We start from the raw sequence: 24,441 nt of genomic DNA, 5'->3' as shown, positions 1-24,441 counted from the left end.
TAAAGTTAGCTACATTAACCGTTCTTACCATATCCCCTAGCAACGTGTTTCAGAGCGTTCCTCCTATTGGTTTTAAAAGTATTACTCTGTAACTTCATCGATGGGTTTTTTTGTTGACCAGTCTGTTGTTACCTATGGTGTTACTCTGTAATCTGCTTTGCTTACAGGAGCCCCTTAACTCTGCGGCTGTGAGTTTCAGCTGTTTGCTGATGTTTGAAAGCTCAGCAGACAGCACAAGCAGCTCCTGTTAGAACCAGGAGATGCTGATACCGAAAAAAGCACCTTTTTTCCATCCCAGATTATGATATATACATCTACAGTGCTTTAACAGTTTCAGCACTGTGGGTTCTCTTCATAATAAACTGAAAAGGGTTCAAATGTTACGCTCTTCCTCAGAATCCTTTTATCTGTGACCAAACTGGCAATGTCAAAATTGGTCTATAATTTCCTAAATCAGCCAGGTCTAAAGACTTCTTTCAGTAACGGCTGTACAGTAGCTGTTTCATTTTGTTTGGCATAATGCTAAATTTTAATGATTAATTTTCCAAAGAACATAATGAGGCAACATTTTTAGAACCCTTGTAGAGCAAATGGAAGGATTTAGAGCTTTTAAATCTTCTAATTTAATTCCTTGACCCCTGTTCAGAATTTGACCCAACTTTAGACCAGCAATAGCTGAGCACTTCTGTATTAAAACGTTACAAAAGACCCTCAATTTTGTACTAAAATGTAATGCAAAATCATCAGCAGTCAGGCAAGGAAGAATTCTCTGACTTTATGAATCAGATAGCTTCTGTCCATGAAGAGCTTTCCGTGAGTGGAAGTAATGCAGGCAGATGTATCTCATGGAAATTCATTGAAAACACCTGATTTAAGGTGGCAAAAGTATCTAAAGGTATAGAACGTGATGGGATGAGATTACGAATGACAAGGAGGTGGGAATCCATTTGCTGGAGACAATAAAGCAAGTGGCCTTGAGCATCCATAACACATCTGTCGTTTCACTGTCTGAAGTGCATGTGTGTGTGCTCAGTAATGACATGTCTCGCTCGCTGCTTCACAGAGCTCTCTGGCATGTCCTTTGAGGAACTGTTACAGCTTCAGAACAAGGTGGGCACAAAACTGTATAACAAGGTGGCGTATGGAGCAAAGACTGAGCAGGGAGCCATGGACGGCCACAAGATGGAGCCCCGACTAAACAAGAACAGGTAATCCAGCCCCAAAGGTTTTCTAGGGATTTATTTGTTCATTTTCAACATTTGAAAAGCTAAAATCCATAAATCCAACAATCCAAAGTAGAAAAGTGAAACAAAAAAACATATTAAAATAGCCTAAGACACATTTCATCTCCCCAGAGATACTCCTTAGGAAGTATCTTAAGGAAGTATTGGGTATGGCAAACGCGGATTCTTTAGTTTTTTCCAATATATATTATATACCTCAAAAGAAAAAAGTAGCAGGAGAGCATGGAATGGACCAGTTGTGTCTGTTGATCTTAATTGGACAGAATTTCTTGAGGACTCTCAAGACTAGATACAGGAAAGGTCCACTTAAATGAAGTGGACAAAATCTTGATTTTGAAACTTTATTTTAAAAATAGAGGCTAAATTTTCTGGTGATAAGATTATGATGCTACTCGACGTGGCAGCTCCAGAGGAAGGCCTTTTTGGCTTAAAAATCCAGAGCTCTGGGAGCTACGTTCTTTTTAAAGTCCCCTGTAATTATTTGATACACTCACAAAATAAGGATATTTTTCTGGAACCAATACAATTAGAGTTATTCTTACAGGGTAATGAGAAATAATTTGAAGTGATTATTCTGATTCTGACTGAGGGTCTTTAAATATTTTTATTTCAGTGCTGAGAGTTTAAAGAAAATTCCATTCCATGGTTTGTTCCATTTGGGAAATTTTTCTTGTTTATTTGCCTTTACTGTTTATAATGTGGGCTTGATGGTCTTTGAAAAACCTTTTTGTATCATATTTGTTATTTGATTGTTCCATATTAAGAACATAAGAATTGCCACTGCTGGGTCAGACCAGTAGGCCATCATGCCCAGCAGTCCGCTCCCACGGCAGACCTTAGGTCAAAAACCAGTGACCTAACTCAGACTAGCCCTACCTGCCTACATTCAGGTTCAGCAGGAACTTGTCTAACTTTATCTTGAATCCCTGGAGGGTGTTTTCCCCTAAGACAGACTCCGGAAGAGCGTTCCAGTTTTCTACCACTCTTTGGGTGAAGAAGAACTTCTGTACGTTCGTACGGAATCTATCCCCTTTCAACTTTAGAGAGTGCCCTCTCATTCTCCCTACCTTGGAGAGGGTGAACAATCTGTCTTTATCTGCTAAGTCTATTCCCTTCAGTATTTTGAATTTTCGATCACATCCCCTCTCAGTCTCCTCTTTTCAAGGGAGAAGAGACCCAGTTTCTCTAATCTCTCACTGTATGGCAACTCCTCCAGCCCCTTAACTATTTTAGTCACTCTTGTCTGGACCCTTTCGAGTAGTACTGTCTGAAGTGTATGAGTGTGTGCTCAATAATGTCATGGGGGGGGGGGGAGAGGGGCCTGCCTCCTGAAATAACTATAATCGTTATGGTGGCAAGAGAGAGGTGTGTGTTTATTTACTATTGTTAATTATTTCTATAACGCTATCAGACACACACAGCGCTGTACAGAGCACAAAGAAGAAAGCAGTCCCTGTTTGAAAGAGCTTACAATCTACACAAACAGGATGTCATGGATATGAAATTTAAAAGAAAGTGATAAAAGGGGATAGAACACTTCTGTTATGAAGAGATACTAACTAGGCTAGGGCTCTTCAGCTTGAGGGGAATATGATAATTTAGGGTTTTGCCAGATACTTGTGATACTGACCAGATAGACCAGTGATTCCCAACCCTGTCCTGGAGGAACACCAGGCCAATCGGGTTTTCAGGCTAGCCCTAATGAATATGCATGAGAGTGATTTGCATATGATGGAAGTGATAGGCATGCAAATTTGCTTCATGCATATTCATTAGGGCTAGCCTGAAAACCCAATTGGCCTGGTGTTCCTCCAGGACAGGGTTGAGAACCACTGAGATAGACCATTGATCTGACCCAGGATGGCTGCTTTTATATAGAGGGGTGAAATTATTGCTTAGGGAGTGGTTATTTACTGAGAAGCACTAGGACCAGGGAATACTCTATAAAACTAACACTGTGAACCGAAAAAAAAACACCAAAATGGTTTTTGTTGTATCTTCCACAGAACTCAGCTGTTGTGTCCTGAATGAAGTTGATGTAAAATGTTGTAAATATTTGCCACTGCACCACAACATTACTTTATGAAAATGAATTGTGAACTGAATAACAACACATTAAAAAGTTTTATGGCATGGAGGAAGTGACGTCACCCGGAGGAGATGGGCGCCTGAGTCGGGGCTCCGTCCCTTTGCCATAGATTTATCCCCTTTAAAAGGTGCTTTGTGACTCCCTACCGGTGATTTTGCAGTTGAGTGAAATTGGGCTGGTCTTTCTCTCCCAATGGCATCTAAACAGCAAGTGGAAGCAGAGATGCAAATGGGCCGTGCAACTGACAAATTGGCCATGAGGCCGCTGCATGGGGTTAGCGCGCCTGGTGGAGAACAATGCGGGCCTCGAAAATGCTAGAAGAGGAATCTGAGCTGGGAGAAGACAGTATGGCAGCCCCTACAAAGGCGGACTTACATGCTTTGCGTGTGCCTGTTAAGTCGGAGTTATCGGGGGTTGCTGAAAAAAATCAAGGAAGCTGTGTTAGAGCTTCACCAGGATTTTGCAGAGATGAGCAGCAGAATTGATACAGTTGAATTGTGTGTGGATGCCTGCGAGTAAAAAGTTGTGGGCGCGCAGCGAGGCATGGAGGATCTACATGGAGAACTGTCTGATTTAATTGATAAAGTTGAAGATATGGAAAACTGGGCCCGACGCAACAACATCCGGGTCCAGGGGGTCCCAGATATGCCACCCCATAAAGATGCTCGAGTGATAATAGAAAACTTGACTCGGTGGCTCTTGCAAGATGATACCCTTGACCTGGGCATTGAGCGGGTTCATCGTGCTCTGGGACTGAAATTGGGGGATCTTCCCAAGGATATAGTGGTCTGCTTCCAGAACTTTGTACTGAAAGAGCGGATTTTGCAGAGGGCCTGGGAACTGGGTTTGGTCACCTGGGAGAATAATCATCTGAAACTTTAGCAAAATTTAGCTGCCAGTACGCTACAGGAGAGGCGTGCGTTCATGGAAATGACCAGATCCTTGACCTGAGCTAATATACGCTACAGATGGACTTTTCCCTTTGGGTTGTTGGTCACCATCAATTGAGTCCACAGGAAAGTGGTTACTCTGTATGAAGTTAAAGAAATCCTACAGAAGGAAGGTATCAAGATGGTGGTGGTTCCAGAGGCAGCAGGGTCAGCCCGTTCTATTCAACAGCGTCATCATTCTGTTGGCAGAGAGTGGAGAGGCGGTCCCGACCGGACCACACCGGCGGGGGTCGTGGCCTCTGGGTTGGGGACTTGAGTACTTTATGCCTTTTATGATCCAGGGATTGAGTTGAACTGTGTTTCTATTCTGTATTGCAAGTTCTTGTTTCCTGTCTTGGCACTCCAGCTCTGTTTTATTTACTCTTGAGCAGGCTAAGCTGTGCTCGCTGGATGTAGGTTGTGTGTTTGCGTGCCAATATTGACCAAGGTGGTGGATGGCTCTGTGGGGGGGTAGGACTGTTGGGGATTTTCCTCTTGGAGACCTTGGTTCTTGCTGTTGATTTGGTTTGTGAGGTATGCCACTTGTGAGTGTGTTTGGATTTGATGCTTCGTGGTTGCCCAGGTGCAATGATATGGGGAAAGGGTCCGTGGAGAACTGCATGTATGTCTTGGCTCTAACCTTTTATTGTTTGATGATTATTTGATTTTAATCTCTTATTTTCAGAGCTTTGGTAGTACTTGGGGATCCACATTTCATTTGATGGTGGAACCTACTTCTTGAGGGAGATCTGATTGGGGTTTTTTCAATGCGATATGGTATATGAGTGAGAATACATGAGGGCTTTCAATGTGTGACTGTTGGAATGTTGTGATTGGGTGATACTTGTGTTGTGTTCTGTTGATGTGTGACTGGCTTTTGGGGGCGTACTCTTCCTACATTTTGAGGGTGGGAGGTCATTGTGATCCCACTGCTTTGATGGGGGTGAAGGGGAGGGGGGCAGGTTGGGGGGGAGGGGGAGTGTTCTTTTGACATGATCTTTGGACGGGGGGAGTATGGCTAATGAAAATCTGAGATTGGTTTCCTACAATGTGCGAGGCTTAATACACCTCATAAAAGGAAAGCATTGATAAGGGAATTAGTGCAACATGCAGCTATCTTCTTTTTTCAAGAAACGCATTTTACGAGAACATCAGAGAGACTACTTAGAGACCCTAGATTCCCTAGGGCATGGTGGGCCTTGAGAGTGGGGGGCCTCCAAGAAATGTGGGGTGGGGATTTTGTTTTCCAAGAGCTTTGAAGTGGAAGTACACAAAGTAGTATGGGATCCACAGGGGAGGTTTCTTATTTTGGTAGTAACACTACAGAACCTGAAATTGACTTTAGGGAGAGTTTTTGAGGCTCTGGTGCCTAAGCTTTTACAGGTAAAGGAGGGTTCTCTCATTGTGGGGGGGGGGGGGATTTTAACCTAACCTGTGCACCCTCTATTGATAATTTGGGAGGTGGAATTGCTTATGGACGCAGGGATCACCAGAAGCTGAAGAGCTTTGTGAGATATCTGGGAGTGGTGGATGTCTGGCGTTGACTGCATCCAGGGGTACTGGATTACTCCTATTATTCTCTTGTGCACTGTTCCTATTCCTGCATTGACTACTTTTTAGTTGACAAGGATTTCTTAGGTAATAAACATAACTTTATTCTTCTATACCGCCATAACCAAACTATTTCTAGGTGGTTTACACAAAAGAAGGCTGGACAATCAGCAAAATACAAATAGTTAAAAATACAACAGTTACTTAGATATACTCAAAGTACAGTTTTGCTAACAATAGTACCCACATTTAAGAAATAAATTTGTCAAACAGCGCTGACTTAATTTCTTTACGAAATGCACCATAAGACAACATAGCTTCACCAATGTATTTACCCAGCCAGAATTGCTGTTTATCTGCTTTGAATGCGAGGGTCTTATCCAGTGTTCCCTCTAAGCGGGCGGGTGTTGTGAGCAAACTTTTTTCACTGTGAGCTAAAAATATCGGGCGCCAGCAAGTTATGAGCCAAATAAATATGTTGCTTTCTACCACAGAACTTCCTTACGTTTGTATGGAATCTATCCCCTTTCAACTTTAGAGAGTGCCCTCTCGTTCTCCCTGCCTTAGCTACTAAGTCTATTCCCTTCAGTACCTTGAATGTTTCTATCATGTCCCCTCTCAATCTCCTCTGCTCAAGGGAGAAGAGGCCCAGTTTCTCTAATCTTTCGCTGTACGGCAACTCCTCCAGCCCCTTAACCATTTTAGTTGCTCTTCTCTGGATCCTTTCGAGTAGTACCGTGTCCTTCTTCAAGTACCAGTGCTGGACGCAGTACTCCAGGTGAGGGCGTACCATGGCCCGGTACAGCAGCATGATAACCTTCTCTGTCTCTTCAGTCCAGCATCTGCCCCTTCCATTCACTGTCTGTCTTTCCCTGCCATCTCTCCTCCTGCCCCCCCCCACCCCCCAATTTGGTCTAGCATCCATCATCTTCCTTCTGTTCCCCTCATGGTCTGGCATCTCTATCCTTCCCTCCCCCCTGTGGTTTTTAGCATATCTCTCTTCTCATTTCCTCCACTCAGATCTGATCATTCTCTACTCTCTCTTCCCTTTTCTTCTCTGGTCTTCCTTCTCTATTTTCTGCCTCCATCTAAATTAAATTCTTTCTTACTATTTAGTCCCGTTTCCCTCTTTTCACTGTGTCTACACACAGCTTGTCACCCCTTTCCCTCACCCCTCCATTATCTTACTATTTTCTTCCCCCTTTATTTATCTCCTCCTTCCATCCAGTATGTGTTCTTTCCCCACTTCCATTCAGCATCTGCTCTCCCTTCTCAACTGACATCCATCTGCCTTCTGCTCTCTCTCCCTTCTTCTCACTTCCATCATCTGTCCCCTTCTCTCTCTCTCTCATCTCCTCCATTCCATCATCTGCCCCTTCTCTCTCTCTCCCCCCCCCCCCAACTTCCATCATCTGCCCCCCTTCCCCTCACCTTTGTGGGTCACTTTCTTTCCCCTGAGGGTGGCTCATGTCACAGGGGAAGCTTTGGCCGAGCAGAACCGCTTGATTGACAGTGGAACTTACTTGATTGATGTCGATGCTGGGGCCCGTTGCCGTTTGAAGGAAAAAAAAAAAGGTGGAAAAAAGGAACCTGTAAAGGCGAGAGGAAGGGAAACCTCCAGGACAGCTGCTTTTTGCCCTCCTTCAGCGGCCCAAGAGTTCAGACCAGCAGCGGCATGCGACTTCTGTATGCTTTTAACTTCGGCACAGAGCTGCCCCTAATCAATAGTTTAGCGCGGTTTCATGAGGCAGCCTCGGGGCCTTTGATAGCCGGCCCGCTTCGATGATGCGATGTGGGCCGGCCTAGCAAAGGCCCCGAGGCTGCCTTATGAAACCGCACTAAACTATTGATTAGGGGCAGCTCTGTGCCGAAGTTAAAAGCATACACAGCTGCCGCTGCTGGTCTGGAGGTGCGGAGACAAGGCAGGAGGCAAACGCGGTGGAAGGCAGGAGTCCCGGCGAAGGCAGGAGTCCCGGCACAGCGACTACAACAGGAAGTTGCAAGTCAGCTGACGCCGGCCTTTCGTTGCGGCGGGGACCGAATCCTTCGCGGACCGGCAAGATTTTGTTTGCGGACCGGCGGTTGAAGAACTGTGCTATACACTGTGTGCGCTGTGACGAGAAACTTGTGCGCTGCGAGGTAATATTTTGAGCGCCAGCGCACCCCAGCGCAGCTTAGCGGGAACATTGGTCTTATCCAAAAAAGTCTTGTATCTGCAACCAGTAATTTTTGGCTAAGCAAATAAATGTGAATTCCTAGTTTTCCTTATAGGACTATGCAAAACTCCAGCTTTCATTTACAAATCATTGATTCTCTATACTTCAACCAGACTTCTGAGGTCTAATGATCAACATTTACTGGTTCTTTTGACACTCAAAATTATTAATACATGGCGGCACTTCATCTTTTCTGTTACAGTTCCTCAAATATGGAATTCCCTCCCTATTTACTTAAGGGAAGAAAACAATTTGGATAAATTTAAGAGCAAACTAAAAAAACTTTCTTTTTAAAGACGCATTTAATAATTAGAAAGCCCGACAAGGAGCTTCATTCCAATTCCATAATTTATCTGAGATTCATTTTTTTTCCCTTCCTTTCGTTTTTTACCATAATTGTCGTCTTTTCTATCAATCAAATTGTATTTCTTTTCCCTTCCTTTCCTCATGTTTTATTATGGTTGTAAAGGTAGTCTTTAATATGTTTTGTAAGGTTTAGTTCTTTGTTTGTTTTGCTGCCCCCTCAATTTTGTAATTTTACTGATATGTTCATCACTTAGAATTTTGAATAAGCGATTAATCAAATTTATAATAAACTTGAAACTTGAGATAAAAGATAAGTTATGGCCAATCCCCAAATCAACTTAAAACAGATACAAGAAAATTTGAATATTACTCGCGCCTCCACCGGCAGCAAACGATAGTAAGGACTGATATGATCGTGTTTCTTCAATCCAAATATTAGTTGAACAGCCGTATTCTGTACTATTCTCAATTTTCTCAATACTTTCTTTGGAGCTCCCAAATAGACAATGTTGCAATAATCCAGTATAGATAAAACCAAAGCCTGCACCAATAGTCTAAAGGATCGAAGTAATTTTTTATGATCTTTAATTTCCATAGTGCAAAAAAGCATTTTTTTATCACTGAATTCGTATGTTCTGTCATGGTTAGATGGCAATCTAGTATGACTCCCAGTATTTTTATAGAGTTTAAAATTGGGTAGTCATAGCCATTCAAGTGAAGTAATGGTTTAGTTATTTTATCATTTGGACTGGCCAAAAAAAGTTTAGTCTTTTCTGTATTACGTTTCAGTTTAAAATTAGTTGTCCACTGCTCTATCACAGTCATGGTATGAGATATTTGTTGTAAAATGTCAGTAGTAAAATTATTTAAGGGAATTAAAATGGAAATGTCATCTGCATATATATAAAAGTTTAAATTCAAACTTTGCAAAAGATGTCCTAAGGACGAAATATAAATATTGAACAATGTGGGTGACAGCGGGTAGCCCTGTGGTACCCTAAATGGATTACTCCAAGAATGAGAATAATTACCGTCACAAACCCACTCGATATGATCTTTTTGTCAAGAAACCAGTTCCTAACTCTTCCAGAAATCCCTATTGTATCTAAGCATTTCAACAATATTTCATGATCTATGCCTACTTCTTGATCTGATCATGCCCCAATTTGAGTTTTGTTGAGGGGGTCCTCAGGCACTTCGGGGCACAAGTTTTGGAGACTAAATGACAGCTTGCCGGACGACCCACACTTGATGGATAAACTGTGTGGAGTTTTTGGAGATTATATTTATGTCAATGCGGGTAAAGATGGGGAAGTGTCATCAGGGGCGGTGTGGGAGGGACTGAAAGCGGTTGTTTGGGGGCATCTTATTTCCTGGGCCTCTTTTCTGAGCAAGCAACAACAGTTGCGACTTGCAGCCCTTTATAAATTGATTTCTAGACTGGAATGAACCCATAAACATTGTTCGGGGAATGCCATTGTTTGGGCTCAATTACAGGAGGCTCAGAGAGAACTGTAGAATTATGAAGCCCAGCAAATGCAATTTCATCTGCAATTGCTAAAGCAAAGATTTTTTGAGTTTGGCAATAAGGCCAGTCGCTTAGTTGCTCATAGATTGAAAGCCCAGAGAGTGCAGAATAATATTTTGGTCTTGCGTACGGGAGAGGGGGCCTTGGTGTGGGAGGAGGAGCGGATTCGAGACTGTTTTGTTCAATATTAACAACAGTTATATGCAGCTATAGATGCCCTGTGGAAGCTTTAGATGAGTTCTTACAGTTAACTAAGGTAGACTCTTCTGATGCGCAATTGCTGGCTCGTCCGATTACCCTCATAGAGGCCCAGCAGGCTCTTCGGTCTATGCACTCTGGCTAGTCCCTGAGTCTTGACGGATTCACCATTAAGTTTTACAAATTGTTTCAGGATACTCTGTTCCCATCTTAATTGCATGTATTTAACATTATGGAGGAGGGCTCCCAATTGCCTTATTTTATGCGATTGGCTGGAATTACGGTGATCCATAAGTTGGGCAAGGATCCCCTCTCATGTGCATTTTATCGGCCCATCTCCCTTTTGGGGGTCGACACCAAGCTTTTTGTTAAAATCTTGACTAATAGATTGCTGAGTTGGCTACCTCGCTTGGTTCACCCGGACTAAACTGGTTTTATCCCAGGACGACAGGTGGGTGATAGCACTCGATGGGTAATCAATCTGCGCAAGTTAATGTTCCAGCAGGGTAGACCCATGGTGATGCTTTCAATAGATGCCGAAAAGGCCTTTGATAGGGTCTCATGGCTGTTTTTATTTCTTACTCTCGAGCGGTTTAGGTTGGGTCCTCGTCTGTTGAGTTGGATTAAAGTCTTGTATACTGATCCTTTGGGGTGTGTCTGAGTTAATGAGGGCTATTTGGCTGCCTTCCTGTTATCCTGGCGTACGCAACAGGGTTGCCCCCTCTCGCCTATCCTATTTGCATTGATCATTGAGCCCTTAGCACAATTGATTTGACAGAATGAATATATTCATTGGGTACAAGTGGCGGGATGCGAATATAAGGTCAGCTTGTTATATATATAAAGAATCCGTTGTTTACTTTAACGGAGCCGGAACTTTCCCTACTGCGGGTGGTGGTGGATTTAGTTGCCTGTGGTAGCCACTCAGGATTCCAAATTAATATGACGAAGTCTGAGTTTCTAAATATTTATATTCCAGAGGATTGTGTGCAATCTTTACAGGCAGCTTTTCCTTTTCATTGAGTGCGGTGGTCCATGCGTTAATTGGGAGTTCATTTGGGGCCTTCAGATACTTCTTTATTTTATCTTAACTATCTGACTGTTATCCAGCAGATGCATAGAGATCTATCCACCTGGAAGGATCTCTGTTTTTCATGATTGGGACAGATAGTGATCATTAAAATGATGGTCCTGCCTCATTTTCTTTTTTTGGTTCAAGTATTGCCTATTTGGATAGAGAAAAAAGTTCTTGATGGGGTACAACGGGCCTTTTGGCGTTTCATATAGGGGGGGTAAATACCCTAGGATTAGATGGCAAGTCTTCTACTTAAGTACAGCAGTTACAAAAATATTACCAGGCCGTGCAGTTGCGAGCTCTAGGGGAATGGCAGGCACAGGAATGTAAGCTGTGGGTGGAAATTGAACAAGGGGGACTTGCTCCTGACACATTATTGCATTTCCCTTGGGTTTGGCCGGGGGGTCCTAAATGGGGTACTCTGGATTCAGTCTGCACTACCCTTCGGGTCTGGAGGCAGACTACGGTGTTGTTGTTGTTGTTAGGGGAGAACTTACTCTTGGTATACTCCTTTGCTTTGTAACTGGGAATTTAGACCTGGACTTGAGGGCCATATTTTTCTGACTTGGGTTGGTGTGTGTGGGCCGATTGATAGATCCAGTGGGGCATCCAATTAAAGGGTTTGGAGACTTGTAGGCCCAGTATAAACTTGCCCCAAAGATTTATACCCCTATCGCCAGGTTAAACACTACTACATGCAGAGCTCTGGTATACTGGTGGATCTGGCTCATGGAAAGACTAGATTTGAGGCCCTTTTGGCCTGACCCTGCGGAAGGGTACTATTTCCCAGATTTATCAATGCTTGCCTGCATGCATCGCTTCCGTTTATGGTTGCCTGGGAAAAAGATTTGGGAATTACTCTGTCCATTGATGATTGGACTGTTACCTGGTGTCAGGTGAAGTCCTTAGGTATGGTCTCGCTCATTGTGGAAAATGGGTTTAAAATATACCCCTGTCTGCTTTGCAGGGTGGGCAGGGGGCCTCAATCTCTGTTGGTGAGGCTGTGGGGACAGGGGTACTTATTTTCATATGTGGTAGACTTGTCCTACTCTAAAGGGATTTTGGAAATGTGGCAGGCGAGTTGAGTGCTTGCTTACTTTGACATTTATGCATCTCGAGGTAGAGGATGTGACATTTAGTATACTGTCTGCGGCCCGCTTCTATGGAAACAACCATGCTCCCCAACATCTGAAATGTTGATTCAAAAAGTGGACACCTGGTATGCTTTGTATATGCTCACTGCTCGTAAGAATCGTAGTTTAGAGTAGATTTGACAATTGGAAGAAACACTCTGCAGTTTGAGATATGATGTTTAAGGGGGGGAGTTTTTTGTTTATTATATGCGAGAGGTACTACAGAACCGCTGTACTTAATGTTCTCATTTTTTTTCACTGTGTTCTGTTTTGTTTTCTTCCGCTGCTTTATCTGATAAAAATTTTATGGCATATCTTGCAGAAAAATATAAAGTCAAAAAGTAATGTTTAAATTAAGCAGGTTCCGAAGTGTGCTCCCTTAGCATGAAGGCACGCCCTCAGCCTTGGCCGCCACTGACTTATGGACTTGTTAATCAATGACACTTTGTTTCAGCTCAGCCCAAACAGATGAGGCGCTGTTTAAGGTCTTCGACATCAGATATCATTGTCTGGTAGATGGTAGTCAACTGGGTTTAGGTCTGGTGAATTCGCAGGCCAGAGGTCTAGACCAATGAAGTCTGGGGTCTCCTGATGTAGAAGCTCTACAGTATCCTTTGCCCATTGTCCTTTTGGAAGATAAAGTAGACTCCTTTTTTTTTAGTTCAATAATTTTTATTGAGTATTTTGAAAAATACAGGAAGCAGTTCAAATACATATAAACAAAATAAAGCTTTGTGTATAAAGAATCTGCAAATATATAATTAACTGTAGAGGACCATAGCAGTAAGAAAAGCTCCAAGTATTGGAACTGCTTGTGAAGACTATATGAGAAAAAGATGAGGGAGAACAGGAATAGAAACTAAAAGAGAAAGGAAAGAAAGAAGAAGAGAGAAGAAAAGGAAGGGAAGACAGGAGTGTCTACGAAGCAGAGCGTACATAGGAATCCAGGAATGACCAGGGTGATTTTTTGCTCTTCAAATTCATGGAGGTTCGGATTGTAATTTTATTCTCATATGCATAGGATTCAAATCTATGATACATACACAGAGAGTTCCACCAAAAAGTATAGTCTAGTAGCGAAGATGATTTCCAATTTTTCAGAATGTGCATGAGAGCAGTCACAAACATGGTATCGATGAGCTTAGGAGGACAGTTTGATTGTGCGAAACAGGGATGTTGATTGTGCGAAGGATTATAATGTCCATAGAGATCTCTTCCGAGCAGTTAGTGATAGATTGTATGGTGTTCCAAATTTGAGTCCAAAAGGAGCGGACCAAAGTACAATGAAAAAACATATGATCAAGAGTTCCCTCCTCTTTCAAACAGTTCCAGCAAACAGAGTCTTGCTTTAAGTTGGCTTTCCACATGCGAAGTGGGGTCCATACTGCATTCCACATAATAAAGAACATTGATTGTGAAACTCTGGAAGATAAAAGCGGGCGGTTTGTTGAAGACCAAAAGAGTTCCCAATCAATGTCAGAAAGCGGAGTGGTGAGTATAATATCCCAGTGTTTCATAGATTGAGGTGAAAAAATGAAGGAATGATCTCTCAAAATATTATAGAAAAAAGATATAGCCTTGCCTTTTGATAGAGTCAATAAAGACCAATGGCGGATAGTATTTTTGGAAGTCATGAAGTCAAAACGTATATGCACAGAAGACAGCACTCCAATGAGTGAGAGCCACTGTGAATAAACAGAAGAAGGCAACAGGTATGTGGAGCAAAGTCTATCAAAAGGAACTGACGCAGTGAGAGTAGACAAACCATATACCTGCCCGCTGCCACCGTTTCCATGAGAGGGATTTGCCATGGTTTTGGATTTTGGGATTATTCCAAAGAGACATGAGTGGGCTAACATTAACTGAGATCTCAGCTAATGTATCTAAAAGATGAAGAGCATGCTGCGTTGAACCCAACAAAGAGTACCTTCTCAAATGTCTGGGTACTGACACCGTTAGTAAGCAGGAGATGTGTAAAGGCGTGCATAAAAAGCACTCCATTTCAAACCAAGCAGGAGGATCTTGGGGAGAGGAGTCAGTAACCCAGTAAGCTCCATATTTAGCTAGTGAAGCAATATAATAATGATAGAAATCCGGAAAGTTAAGACCACCGTTAATCTTAGAGGCTTTCAGCTTGGCGAGAGCAATTCGAGGTTTTTTCTTGTTCCAAATGAATTCAGATAGCTTCCTATTTAGCCAATGGAAAAACGACTTCCGGCATAGAAGAGGAAGCATAGAGAGAGTGTAATTAATTTGAGGTGCTAGGATCATTTTAATGGATGCTATTCTACCCCACCAAGACAAAAAAAGTGGAGACCATCGAGATGTAGTATTTAGAACTAGATTTTTGACTTTAGATATATTAAGATCTTGAGCAATAACCGGATCCTTATGTATTAAAATCCCCAAGTATTTCACAGCGTCATGTGACCATGAAAATGGAAAATGAGCCAAATCTGATTGAAGAATGTTATCATTCAGAGGGAAGATCTCTGATTTCTCCCAATTGACAGAGTATCCGGAGAGGAGGGTATATTGTTTGACAATATGTATAAGATGAGGAAGAGAGGATAGAGGGTTCCTAAGAAAAATTAAAACATCATCAGCAAAGGCTGCTAATTTGAAGTCTCGATCAGAGGAGGGAATACCGTTAATTAAGGGGCTTTGTCGAATAGCAGAAAGAGGCTCCAACACTAAATTAAATAGCAATGGTGAGAGAGGACAGCCCTGTCGAGAGCCTCTGTGAAGGGAAAATTTATTGGATAAAGAGTTGTTAATCAGAATACGAGCTGTGGGTTGGTGATATAACGCTTCTATCCAATTCGTGAAGAATGAGCCAAAATTATACCATTTCAGGACACGGAAAAGAAAAGGCCACTCCACTCGGTCAAAGGCTTTTTCAGCATCAATAGCTAGGCCTATTATAGGGTCTGACATTGTTTTAGCGTGAGCGTTAATATGGTGAAAGAGGCGCAGGTTATCTCCTATATATCTTTGTTTAATGAACCCTGTTTGATCTTTATGTATAAGAGATGGAATCACTTTGGTAAGTCTTAATGCAAGTAATTTTGCCATTATCTTGTAATCTAAGTTAAGAAGAGAGATAGGGCGGAAGTTTTTAACCAAGGTGGCGTCTCTGTCAGGTTTAGGAATTACTACAATAGTGGCATCAGTAAAATTGAATTGTTTGTCCGGAGTGGAATGGAGGAAATCATAATATGTAAGGAGATGAGGAGCTAAGATGGTGCGGAATTGTTTAAAGAATTCGTTAGTAAAGCCGTCCGGGCCGGGGGCTTTCCCAGCAGGTAGGGAAGATATGGCAGCTTCTATTTCTGATATGGTTATCGGAGAATCTAGTTCCAATTTAACAGAATCCGATATGGTCGGATGAGTTAAGGAGGAAAGAAAGGAGTCTATATCTGATTCAGGAGCAGCAAATTCGGATTGGTATAATGAGGCATAAAAATTTTCGAATTGAGAGGAAATTAAAGATCTGGTTTTGACTAATTGACCTGATGGATCTTGAATAGCCGTGATATGTAGTCTTTTGGATTTAATTTTAAGGTATCTGGCCAAAGGGCGACCCATAAGATTATCTCCCATATAATGACCAGAATTGGAAATGAAGATATCACGCCTGGCTGTACATGAAACTAAAGTATTATATTCATATTTAAGTTTTTGGATACGTTGGAGAGTAGCTGGGTCATGTAGGTGATTAGACATATGTTGTAATTCTAATGTTTTAATAGAATTTTGTTGTAATTCTGCCCTCTTCATCTACGAAGTTGGCTAAATTTGTTGTAAATTTCCCTTTTTCATCTGCCAAGTTTGGCGACAGTTGTTGTAAATCCGATAAATTTGTTGTAAATCTACAAGTCTATGCGGATCCTAATCTAATTTATTGTAAACCGCCTAGAACTCGCTGGGTATGGCGGTATATAAGAATAAAATTATTATTATTATTATTATCATGGACTGTTTCTTTTTCCAAGAGGCAATTTTTATCAATTCACCTCTAAGGGTTGCTTTATATGCTTCCCAGACAATGGAAGGACAGACTTCAGGATCTTTAGAGTTATTTTCAAAAAATTCCGCTGTGAAAGAATTGATTTTTTCAACAGTTTCCTCATCTAGGAGTAAGGCGTTGTTCAGCCGCCAAGAGGGGGATTCTTTGCGTGGAGCCGAGATGGAAATATATAAAGAGACAGCAGCATGATCCGTGAGAGAGATTGGATGTATAATAGTATTGGTAAGATCTTGAATAAGAGAAGAGGATAGGAGAAAGAAATCAATTCTCGAGTAGGTATTATGTGGTGGTGAAAAGTGTGTGTATTCTTTGCCTTTCGGGTGAAGTAAGCGCCAAGGATCCACAAGGGAGAAGGCATCATTTAGAGCAGTGTTTTTCAACCGCTGTTCCGCGGCACACTAGTGTGCCGCGAGATGTTGCCTGGTGTGCCGTACGGTCAGGGCCGCCATCAGGGCAGTACCACCAGTCTAGGGAGAGGGGCGGTCCGCCCCACGTGGACGGGAGAGAGCTGGACGGGGGACACGCGGAGTTCAATACATCTCGAGCCCCGAGGCTCGTCTTCTGTTCCTGCCTGCCCTGCAGCTAACATATAGCCGATCGCAAGCGTTCCCCGATGTCAGTGCTGACGTCGGAGGGAGGGCTTAAGCAAAGCCTGCCCTCCGACGTCAGCGCTGACGTCGGAGAATACTTCAGTTCGGCTATTTGTGCGCGGCAGGGCAGGCAGGAAGCAGAAGACAAGCCTTGCGGCTTGAGCTTCGTTTTGCTGAGAAAGTTGCAAAGATGGGCTGGGAGGCAAACACGGAACACAAAAGGGGGGAGGGAGTGCGTTTTGGACACAAGGCATGAACTTGGGAGAGAGGAAGGGAGGGAAAGAGATGCTGAGGTGGGAGAGGGAATGGTTTTTTTGGACACAGAAGGCATGGACTTGGGAGAGAGGGAGGGAAAGAGATGCTGAGGTGGGGGAGGGAATGCGTTTTTGGACACAGAAGGCATGGACTTTGGAGAGAGGAAGGGAGGGAAAGAGATGGTTGTGTACACGGGGAATAGAAGAAAGGAGAATTTTTGGTCATAGGGAGGGGGTGAGGTACAGATAGTGGCATACCAGGGGGGGGGCGGTCTGCCCCACCCCGGGTTTACGTCCCAAGGGGGTGCACAGCTGGCCACCCTCCAGTGTTGTCCCTAGGCCGGCAAACTGCGGCTCTTTAGCCACTTTAGTGCCACCGCCGCCAACGGTGTTGTTGGCGGTGGCAGCATTATAAAATACTTTCTTTGTGTTTATTTGATTCCTATTCAAGAGAATTACTTTATATATAGTCAATATAGGCACAGAGTTAAATTTTTTAACATTTTCTAATGGTGGTGTGCCTCGTGATTTTTTTCATGAAACAAGTGTGCCTTTGCCCAAAAAAGGTTGAAAAACACTGATTTAGAGCATGAAGAGCTGTGAAAGACTTGGATTTGGAGGGTTTGCAAGAAGAAGATCTATCAATATATAAGTCTTGGATTTGATTAAAATCCCCTCCCAATATCAGAGAACAAGAACCAAATTCAATCAGCGCCAGCTGAATCTCTTTGAAAAAATCCGGATGATCTTTAACCGGGCCATATATATTGAGAAAAACAAAATTCACTGAGTGCACCGCAGCATGTACCAGACACCATCTTCCCTCCGTGTCTGTTTTAAAAGAATGAATAACGGGAGAAAGTTTATCATTGAGAAATATTGAAACACCATTTTTCTTTTGATGAGTTGCAGGGGAATATAAGTGAGTGGAAAATCCCTTTAGTTGGAATTTCGTGGCGAAAGTGGGTTTCTTGCAAGAAAACTACATCAGGGTGTTTGTTGGACACATAATTAGCTATCTTTTTTCTTTTAATGGGATGGTTCAGACCATTCACATTAAAGGAGAAGACATGTAAATCAGCCATAATATATGATATGCAGTGGTGAAATATATTGAGTATATCTCCTCTGTCTAGAAAAGATAACTGATATATTTGTAAGGTCAGGCAGACACTCCTGTCTAAGAAGAAAAATAGAAAGAGCATGAAAATAAGAGAAAAGAAATCAGTAATATCAGCATAATGTATGGTCAGAAAAGAAATAGACCACACTATCATGCATATTTTAAAACATTTTAAGGGTGTTCCTGTGAGCACGGAAGAGTAACACATATGGAACAACTAGCAAAATCCACACCTAATCAATAATAGAAAACATGAGATTAATGTGCTTAACTTAGCAGACTATGCAATATATGTATTTCATTACATAGCATGGTGAGATAAAAGCTTCTTGACACAATGTGGAGTACCAAGTCTGGAATTGATTTGAACAGGCAGAGACCTCAAAGGAAATTGCACGACTGATGTCAAGTAGAATTAAACAGCCGGAACCATCACTGGGGTACCACTAGCCACTATCACAGGCATAGAGTTTATAAATTGTTGTGCAGCTACTCTGTCTGTGAAGGTATGTGATTTCCCATCACTCCATATGCGTAGAGACGCCGGATACACAAGTGCAAACCGCACTCCCCGACGGTGAAGCGTGGAACATAGCGGCACCATCGGCTTGCGAAGGGTGGATACATGTAAGGAATAGTCATTGAATAGTAGCAGTTTTTGACCTTCATATTCAAGCCGACCAGATTTCCGAAAGGCTTTGTCTTTCCAGTTTATATATCTAGCAATTGCTGCTCGCGAGCGGTTGTTATCCTCCATACATTGGCCCAAGCGGTGTGCACGCTCGCATAAAAATCCAGTCACTGGGGTCACCAGGCCAAGTTGCTTTGGGAGCCAAATCTGAAAAAAGTGGTAGAGATCTTGGTCAGCCCGGAGTTCAGGTAGCCCCACAACTCGTAGATTATTGCGGCGTTGACGGTTCTCCTGATCATCCAATCGTATTTTCAGTGCTGCCACTTGAGTCTGCAAAGCAATCACATTCTCGCGATCCTGCAGTGCTGCATCCTCATCTTCAGACACCCTCTGCTCCACTGCTGCAATACGGCTAGCATGTGCTTCAAAACGATCATTAATACAGTCTACAGCCGACTGTAATTTAAGAAGTTTATCTTCCAGGGCCGCGGTGACCATTTTCGAAATTTCCTGGGCCCATTCACCCCAGTGCGCCGAGGTTAGAGCGGGAGTTGGCGCCGCCGCCATTTTGAGCATGGAGCAGGCTGATTTATGTTTAGGCGTTTTCGCCGATCTTACCAGCATTCCTGTCTGATGCGCACTTTTAAACGGCCCCACACATACACAACCGTCGAGAAAGACCCACAGGTGAGGCAGAAACAGTCCGAATAATTTTATTCGTTAGGCAGGCTAAAGAGCTCAGGGACGCTCGTGATCCCAGGCCTCTTACTGCTGAGCAGCGCTGGAGAATTCAGGTCTTTTTTTTTTTTTGCCGATTTCGCCAATTTCGGAGACGCTTTAAGGATTTGAGGATTCTGGCAGCAAAATATACCCGACTATGTAAAAATAATAAAGTATAAAAGCACAGTTTTATTTGAATTTAGGTGTGTGTAAGAGGAGCTGTTACACCATTCGTGTGGTCTCCGTGGCGATCCAACACTTCGATAACTATTTTTCTATACCACCATAATCAAACGACTTCTAGGCGGTTCACATTGAAAGAAGGCTGGACAATCAGCGAATTACAGAATGCATTAAGAGGAAATGTTACAGAAGAGATTGGAGTTACAGAATTACAGATGCATGGAGAGAAAAGTTACATAAGAGAAGAGGTTATATGGGGAAGGAAAATATGAGAGGTTGGAGATACCTGAGAGATTTCATCAGGAATTGCAGCTGGAAATAACATAGTGAGAGAAGGTCATCTGTTTAGGCAATAAATTTGTCGAATAGAGTGGTTTTAATTGATTTTCGGAATGCGTTGTAGTGCTGTTTGGCTTCATTTATGCAGTTTCCCAGCCAGGATTGCTGTCTGTTTGCTTGGTACATGAAGGTTCTGTCCAGGAAGGATTTGTATTTGCAGCCTGTGATCTTTGGGTATGAAAAGATGTTTTTCTTTTTGGTGGTTCGTGTGGGGTTGTGTAGAATGAAGTGTGTTTGCAGTAGGAAGGCTCTAGACCCCAGACTTGTTTGAAACAGATACATACAAATTTGAACTGTTTTCGCGCTTCCATTGGTAGCCAGTGTAGTTTCTTATAATAGGGGCTAATGTGGTCTTTTTTTCTCAGTCCGAAGATTAAGCGGACCGCAGTGTTCTGTAGTAATCTCAATTTTTTTACTGTTTTTTGTGGGATACCCAGGTAGACGATGTTGCAGTAGTTCAGGATAGTTGTTGTATGATAGACGGTATATTAAGTAACTAATAAACTTGGAAACTTGAAAATAGCAACAATTCATTTTGACAAGATAATTTTGTGGTGTGGTGGGAAATATTTACAACATTTTATATCAACTTCATTCAGGACATAATGTACTAAATTTCATAAGAATCAGCTGAGTTCTGTGGAAGATATGACAAAAAGCATCCTGAAAGAAATAGGAAAGTATATAATTAGTCTGGAATTTGTTGTCATAGAATGTGATCATTGTGAGCCTTTCCGGCTCTTTCCTTGACTGATGGAGATGTCTGTCTTGCTTGTCCCTTTCAGGCCAGTGGAGGTCTCTGCTAAGAAGCCGGTACCTTTCCTACGACAGGTCGTTCCTGTAAGAAAGAAGGTAGGTCTTTTCAGTGATAAAGCTAGTTTGGGAATGGACTAGAGCAGTGGGCTAGATTTTAATCCCAGTTCTGATACTTCCATTGCTCCATGTAGAAACTTAGGGAAATACCTAGTGCGCATGACATTAAACTAGCATTGAAAAAGGCATGAGCTAAATGCAAATCACTGATATCCTGCCACCTGTCTGCTCGCTCACATCTGAGACAGCCCAAGCCGCTCTTATTCTCATTACATACCCAGATTATGGCACATCATCCCCCCATCCATTAGATCACTAGAAAGTCTTTGGAACTTCAGGAAGGCCGTGAAAACCTTCCTCTTTACAAACCCAGCCCCTTAACAGATGGATCTCAAAGGCACCGCCTAATATTAAACTCGCAGGCCACCACAAATATAACTTGAATTACCACCACATTCTCTGACAACAAAGATGCATCCACCTGCTTGAAAAGCTATGTTACCTCCATGTTATAGCTACACTGTAAATGCTGCAATTTAATCCACCCTATGTCTACTAAGTCTGTATGTTATTTCTTCACTGTAAATGCTGTAATCTAAACCACCTTGTCTATGCTATAAATCAGGGATCTCAAAGTCCCTCCTTGAGGGCTGCAATCCAGTCGGGTTTTCAGGATTTTCTCAATGAATATGCATTGAAAGCAGTGCATGCACATAGATCTCATGCATATTCATTGGGGAAATCCTGAAAACCCAACTGGATTGCGGCCCTCAAGGAGGGACTTTGAGACCCCTGCTGTAAATGCTGTAAAGTCTGTATTTCTCACTAAAGTTTGTCCTACCCATTCTATGAATGCTGGGCTCCTTTGGGAAGACGGGCTAAATAAATGACTCAATCAATGTATATATCTCTTCTCCATCACCCTCTCTTCCTCACATTCCCAGCAGTGGAGTCGCCTGGATGGCTTCTTGTGTGATCGCACACACATTCCACAGATTTCAGTGCACAGGTTGTGTTTTATCACCTCCTTTGGAGAGAGCAAATTTCACTTCTTTCCTCTGCAGAGTTGTATTTCTTGAATCTAAGGCAGTAGTAGTAAATTCTGTGATGAGAGAATAGAAGGACGGTGGTTGATGAGCAGTGCTTGTGTTTTTTCTGCAGGTGCTTAGGGATCCCCGGTTTGACAGCCTCTCAGGAGAATACAACCCAGATGTATTTGAGAAAACATACAGCTTCCTGAAGGATATCAAGGAGGTGGAGGAGAAGGTCATTTAATTGTTTTGCTTTACTGATGAAAAGTAACACATTCAAGTTAAAACGAGGGGATATAGTGTACCCATGTGCACTATAGTGATGGGTGTGGAAAGCACAGTTTCAATATTAGGATCAATGGGTTTTCCTATTTTTCACTTGCCTTCCTTCCAGCTGTTCCCTAGAATGCCTCTCTTCCCTTTTGGTACCTGCGCCCTTCACAGTAAAAGGAACAAACGAGACATGCTCAACTCTCTTTCCCTCTTCTTTAGAGCATCTATTTGCCTATTCCTCAAGTCTGCTCTCCCTCTATCCATTCCTCTCCTCTCAAACTTAACCTATGCAGTACCCAGATCTTTGATCATGAAGGAGTCCTTCAGGCTTTGAGGGCTTCTCAAGCCAGTCCTCGGCATATCCACAATACTTCTTCCATTGATCTCATGCTGATTCATTATCACTAGTCTGAAAACTTGACTCCAGCGTAAGTTTTCTGTTTCAAGTCCATTTCACATCTATTCACTACTACCTGGACCAACATAAATCTGTCATTCTCATTTCCCTAGATTTAGCAGCAGCTTTTGACACAATTGACCACCATTTACTACTCCAACGACTCTCTTCCATCGGTCTAAATGACCAAGTACTTGAATGGTTCAGATCGTATTTTACAGATAGATCTTCTATAGTGTATTTCAAAAATTCTTTCTCAGAACCCTATCAAACAAATTATGGACTATCGCAAGGTTCTATATTGTCCCCATTACTGTTTAACATCTACCTGGCCCCTTTTCTAACCCTCTGTCAATCCATCGGTTTCACAGTATATGCCTATGCAGATGATTTCCAACTTCTGCATACAATCGACCCCACAAGTGCACAGGACATATCTAACATTAACCAAAAGCTAGCCAAAATCCATGACTGGCTAAATGTCAATCAGCTATCTCTAAGCATTAATAAAACAACTACTGTGCTCTTTTCAGGGAAAGAAGGGACACAACTTATTAACCCAGTCTTAATCGACAACAAGCCACTTAATCAAACTAATAGTAAAAAAATTTTGGGAGTTTTAATAGATGATAAACTTACGTTTCGTTTACACATTTGTTCATTGGTCAAAAATTGTTTCTATAGGTTGAGGATGATTCGATCACTTCTCCCCCTCCTCGATAAATTATCCCATAACACATTAGTTCACTCCTTAGTAATATCAAAACTAGATTATTGTAATTCCTTATTAAAAGGGGCATATCTTAAGGACATAAGGCGTCTTCAACTTATACAAAACACAGCAATAAAAATAATTTCAGGTTCAAAAAAATTTGACCACGTTACACCTTTGCTGAAAAAAAGCTCACTGGTTGCCAATAATATATAGGATTACATATAAAATAGCCCTTTTAGTCTTCAAGACAATAAAGACCAACACACCAGCATTCATAGACAGGTTCCTGATTCCATATAGTTCATCAAGAATTCTTAGATCATCCTCCCAGTTTACCCTTAATGTTCCCTCCTTAAAAATTATCGGAACACGCCGTGCTGCTATTTTTTCTGTAACAGCCCCAATGACTTGGAATTCTCTTCCATTATACTTAAGACTCGAACCAGACTTGCAAAAATTTAAAAGTAGCTTAAAGTGTCTTCTTTTTAAAGAAGCCTTTAATTGAAAAAAAAAAAAAAAAAGTTCATTGCAGCTGTAATACCTTATGATTCTATCTTCCCCTTAAACTAGATCACTAATAGCCTTTTCCTTTGATCCTTCTTCTATCATTAATACTCTTCCCCCCACACACCTATTGTACTTCCCTTTTATGTACTTTTTCTTCAAAAAAAAAATTGTATTTCTACCCCTCTATCCTATTGTTTCCTGTGGTTTTAAAAGTCAATTACCCTGTAGGTCTCATTAATATATTATGTATATTGTGATTTCTTTAATAATCATATTTTTACCTATTGTACAACGCTTTGTAATTTAGAAAAGCGTTCAATCAGATATCTTGAATAAACTTGAAACTTGAACAATTTAAAAGATGCCTCACTAGGTCAAATATGTGGTCTGTCTAGCCCAAATTCATCTCTGACTGTGACCAGTTAGTAATACCCAGATCCCTACAAGAAAGTCTGTTTCATATAGTTGTCTCCAGAAGCAATAGGTGTAAACACTCAAGTTTATGTGGCTAATTATAGTTACTGGATTTGTTCTCTAGAAATTAGTCCAAACCATTTCACATTTCT

General features: G+C 42.0%; 1 protein-coding gene across 4 annotated transcripts in view; it reads left to right on the top strand.

Annotated features, from left to right (window-relative positions):
- Positions 1-24,441, top strand: part of RRP36 (ribosomal RNA processing 36) — a 109,189-nt gene that overhangs the window by 25,776 nt on the left and 58,972 nt on the right. For all 4 annotated transcript variants that reach the window (XM_033939074.1, XM_033939076.1, XM_033939073.1 and 1 more), the window contains exons 3-5: positions 1,064-1,208; positions 20,925-20,991; positions 22,114-22,218. In XM_033939074.1, the coding sequence (XP_033794965.1) occupies positions 1,064-1,208; positions 20,925-20,991; positions 22,114-22,218 (317 nt within the window). The remainder of the gene's footprint in view (positions 1-1,063; positions 1,209-20,924; positions 20,992-22,113; positions 22,219-24,441) is intronic.

Source organism: Geotrypetes seraphini, chromosome 3, assembly GCF_902459505.1.
Source record: "Geotrypetes seraphini chromosome 3, aGeoSer1.1, whole genome shotgun sequence".
Lineage (NCBI taxonomy): Eukaryota > Metazoa > Chordata > Amphibia > Gymnophiona > Dermophiidae > Geotrypetes > Geotrypetes seraphini.
The sequence above is the reverse complement of the archived record's forward strand: the minus strand, read 5'-3'. Positions and strand labels throughout refer to the sequence as shown.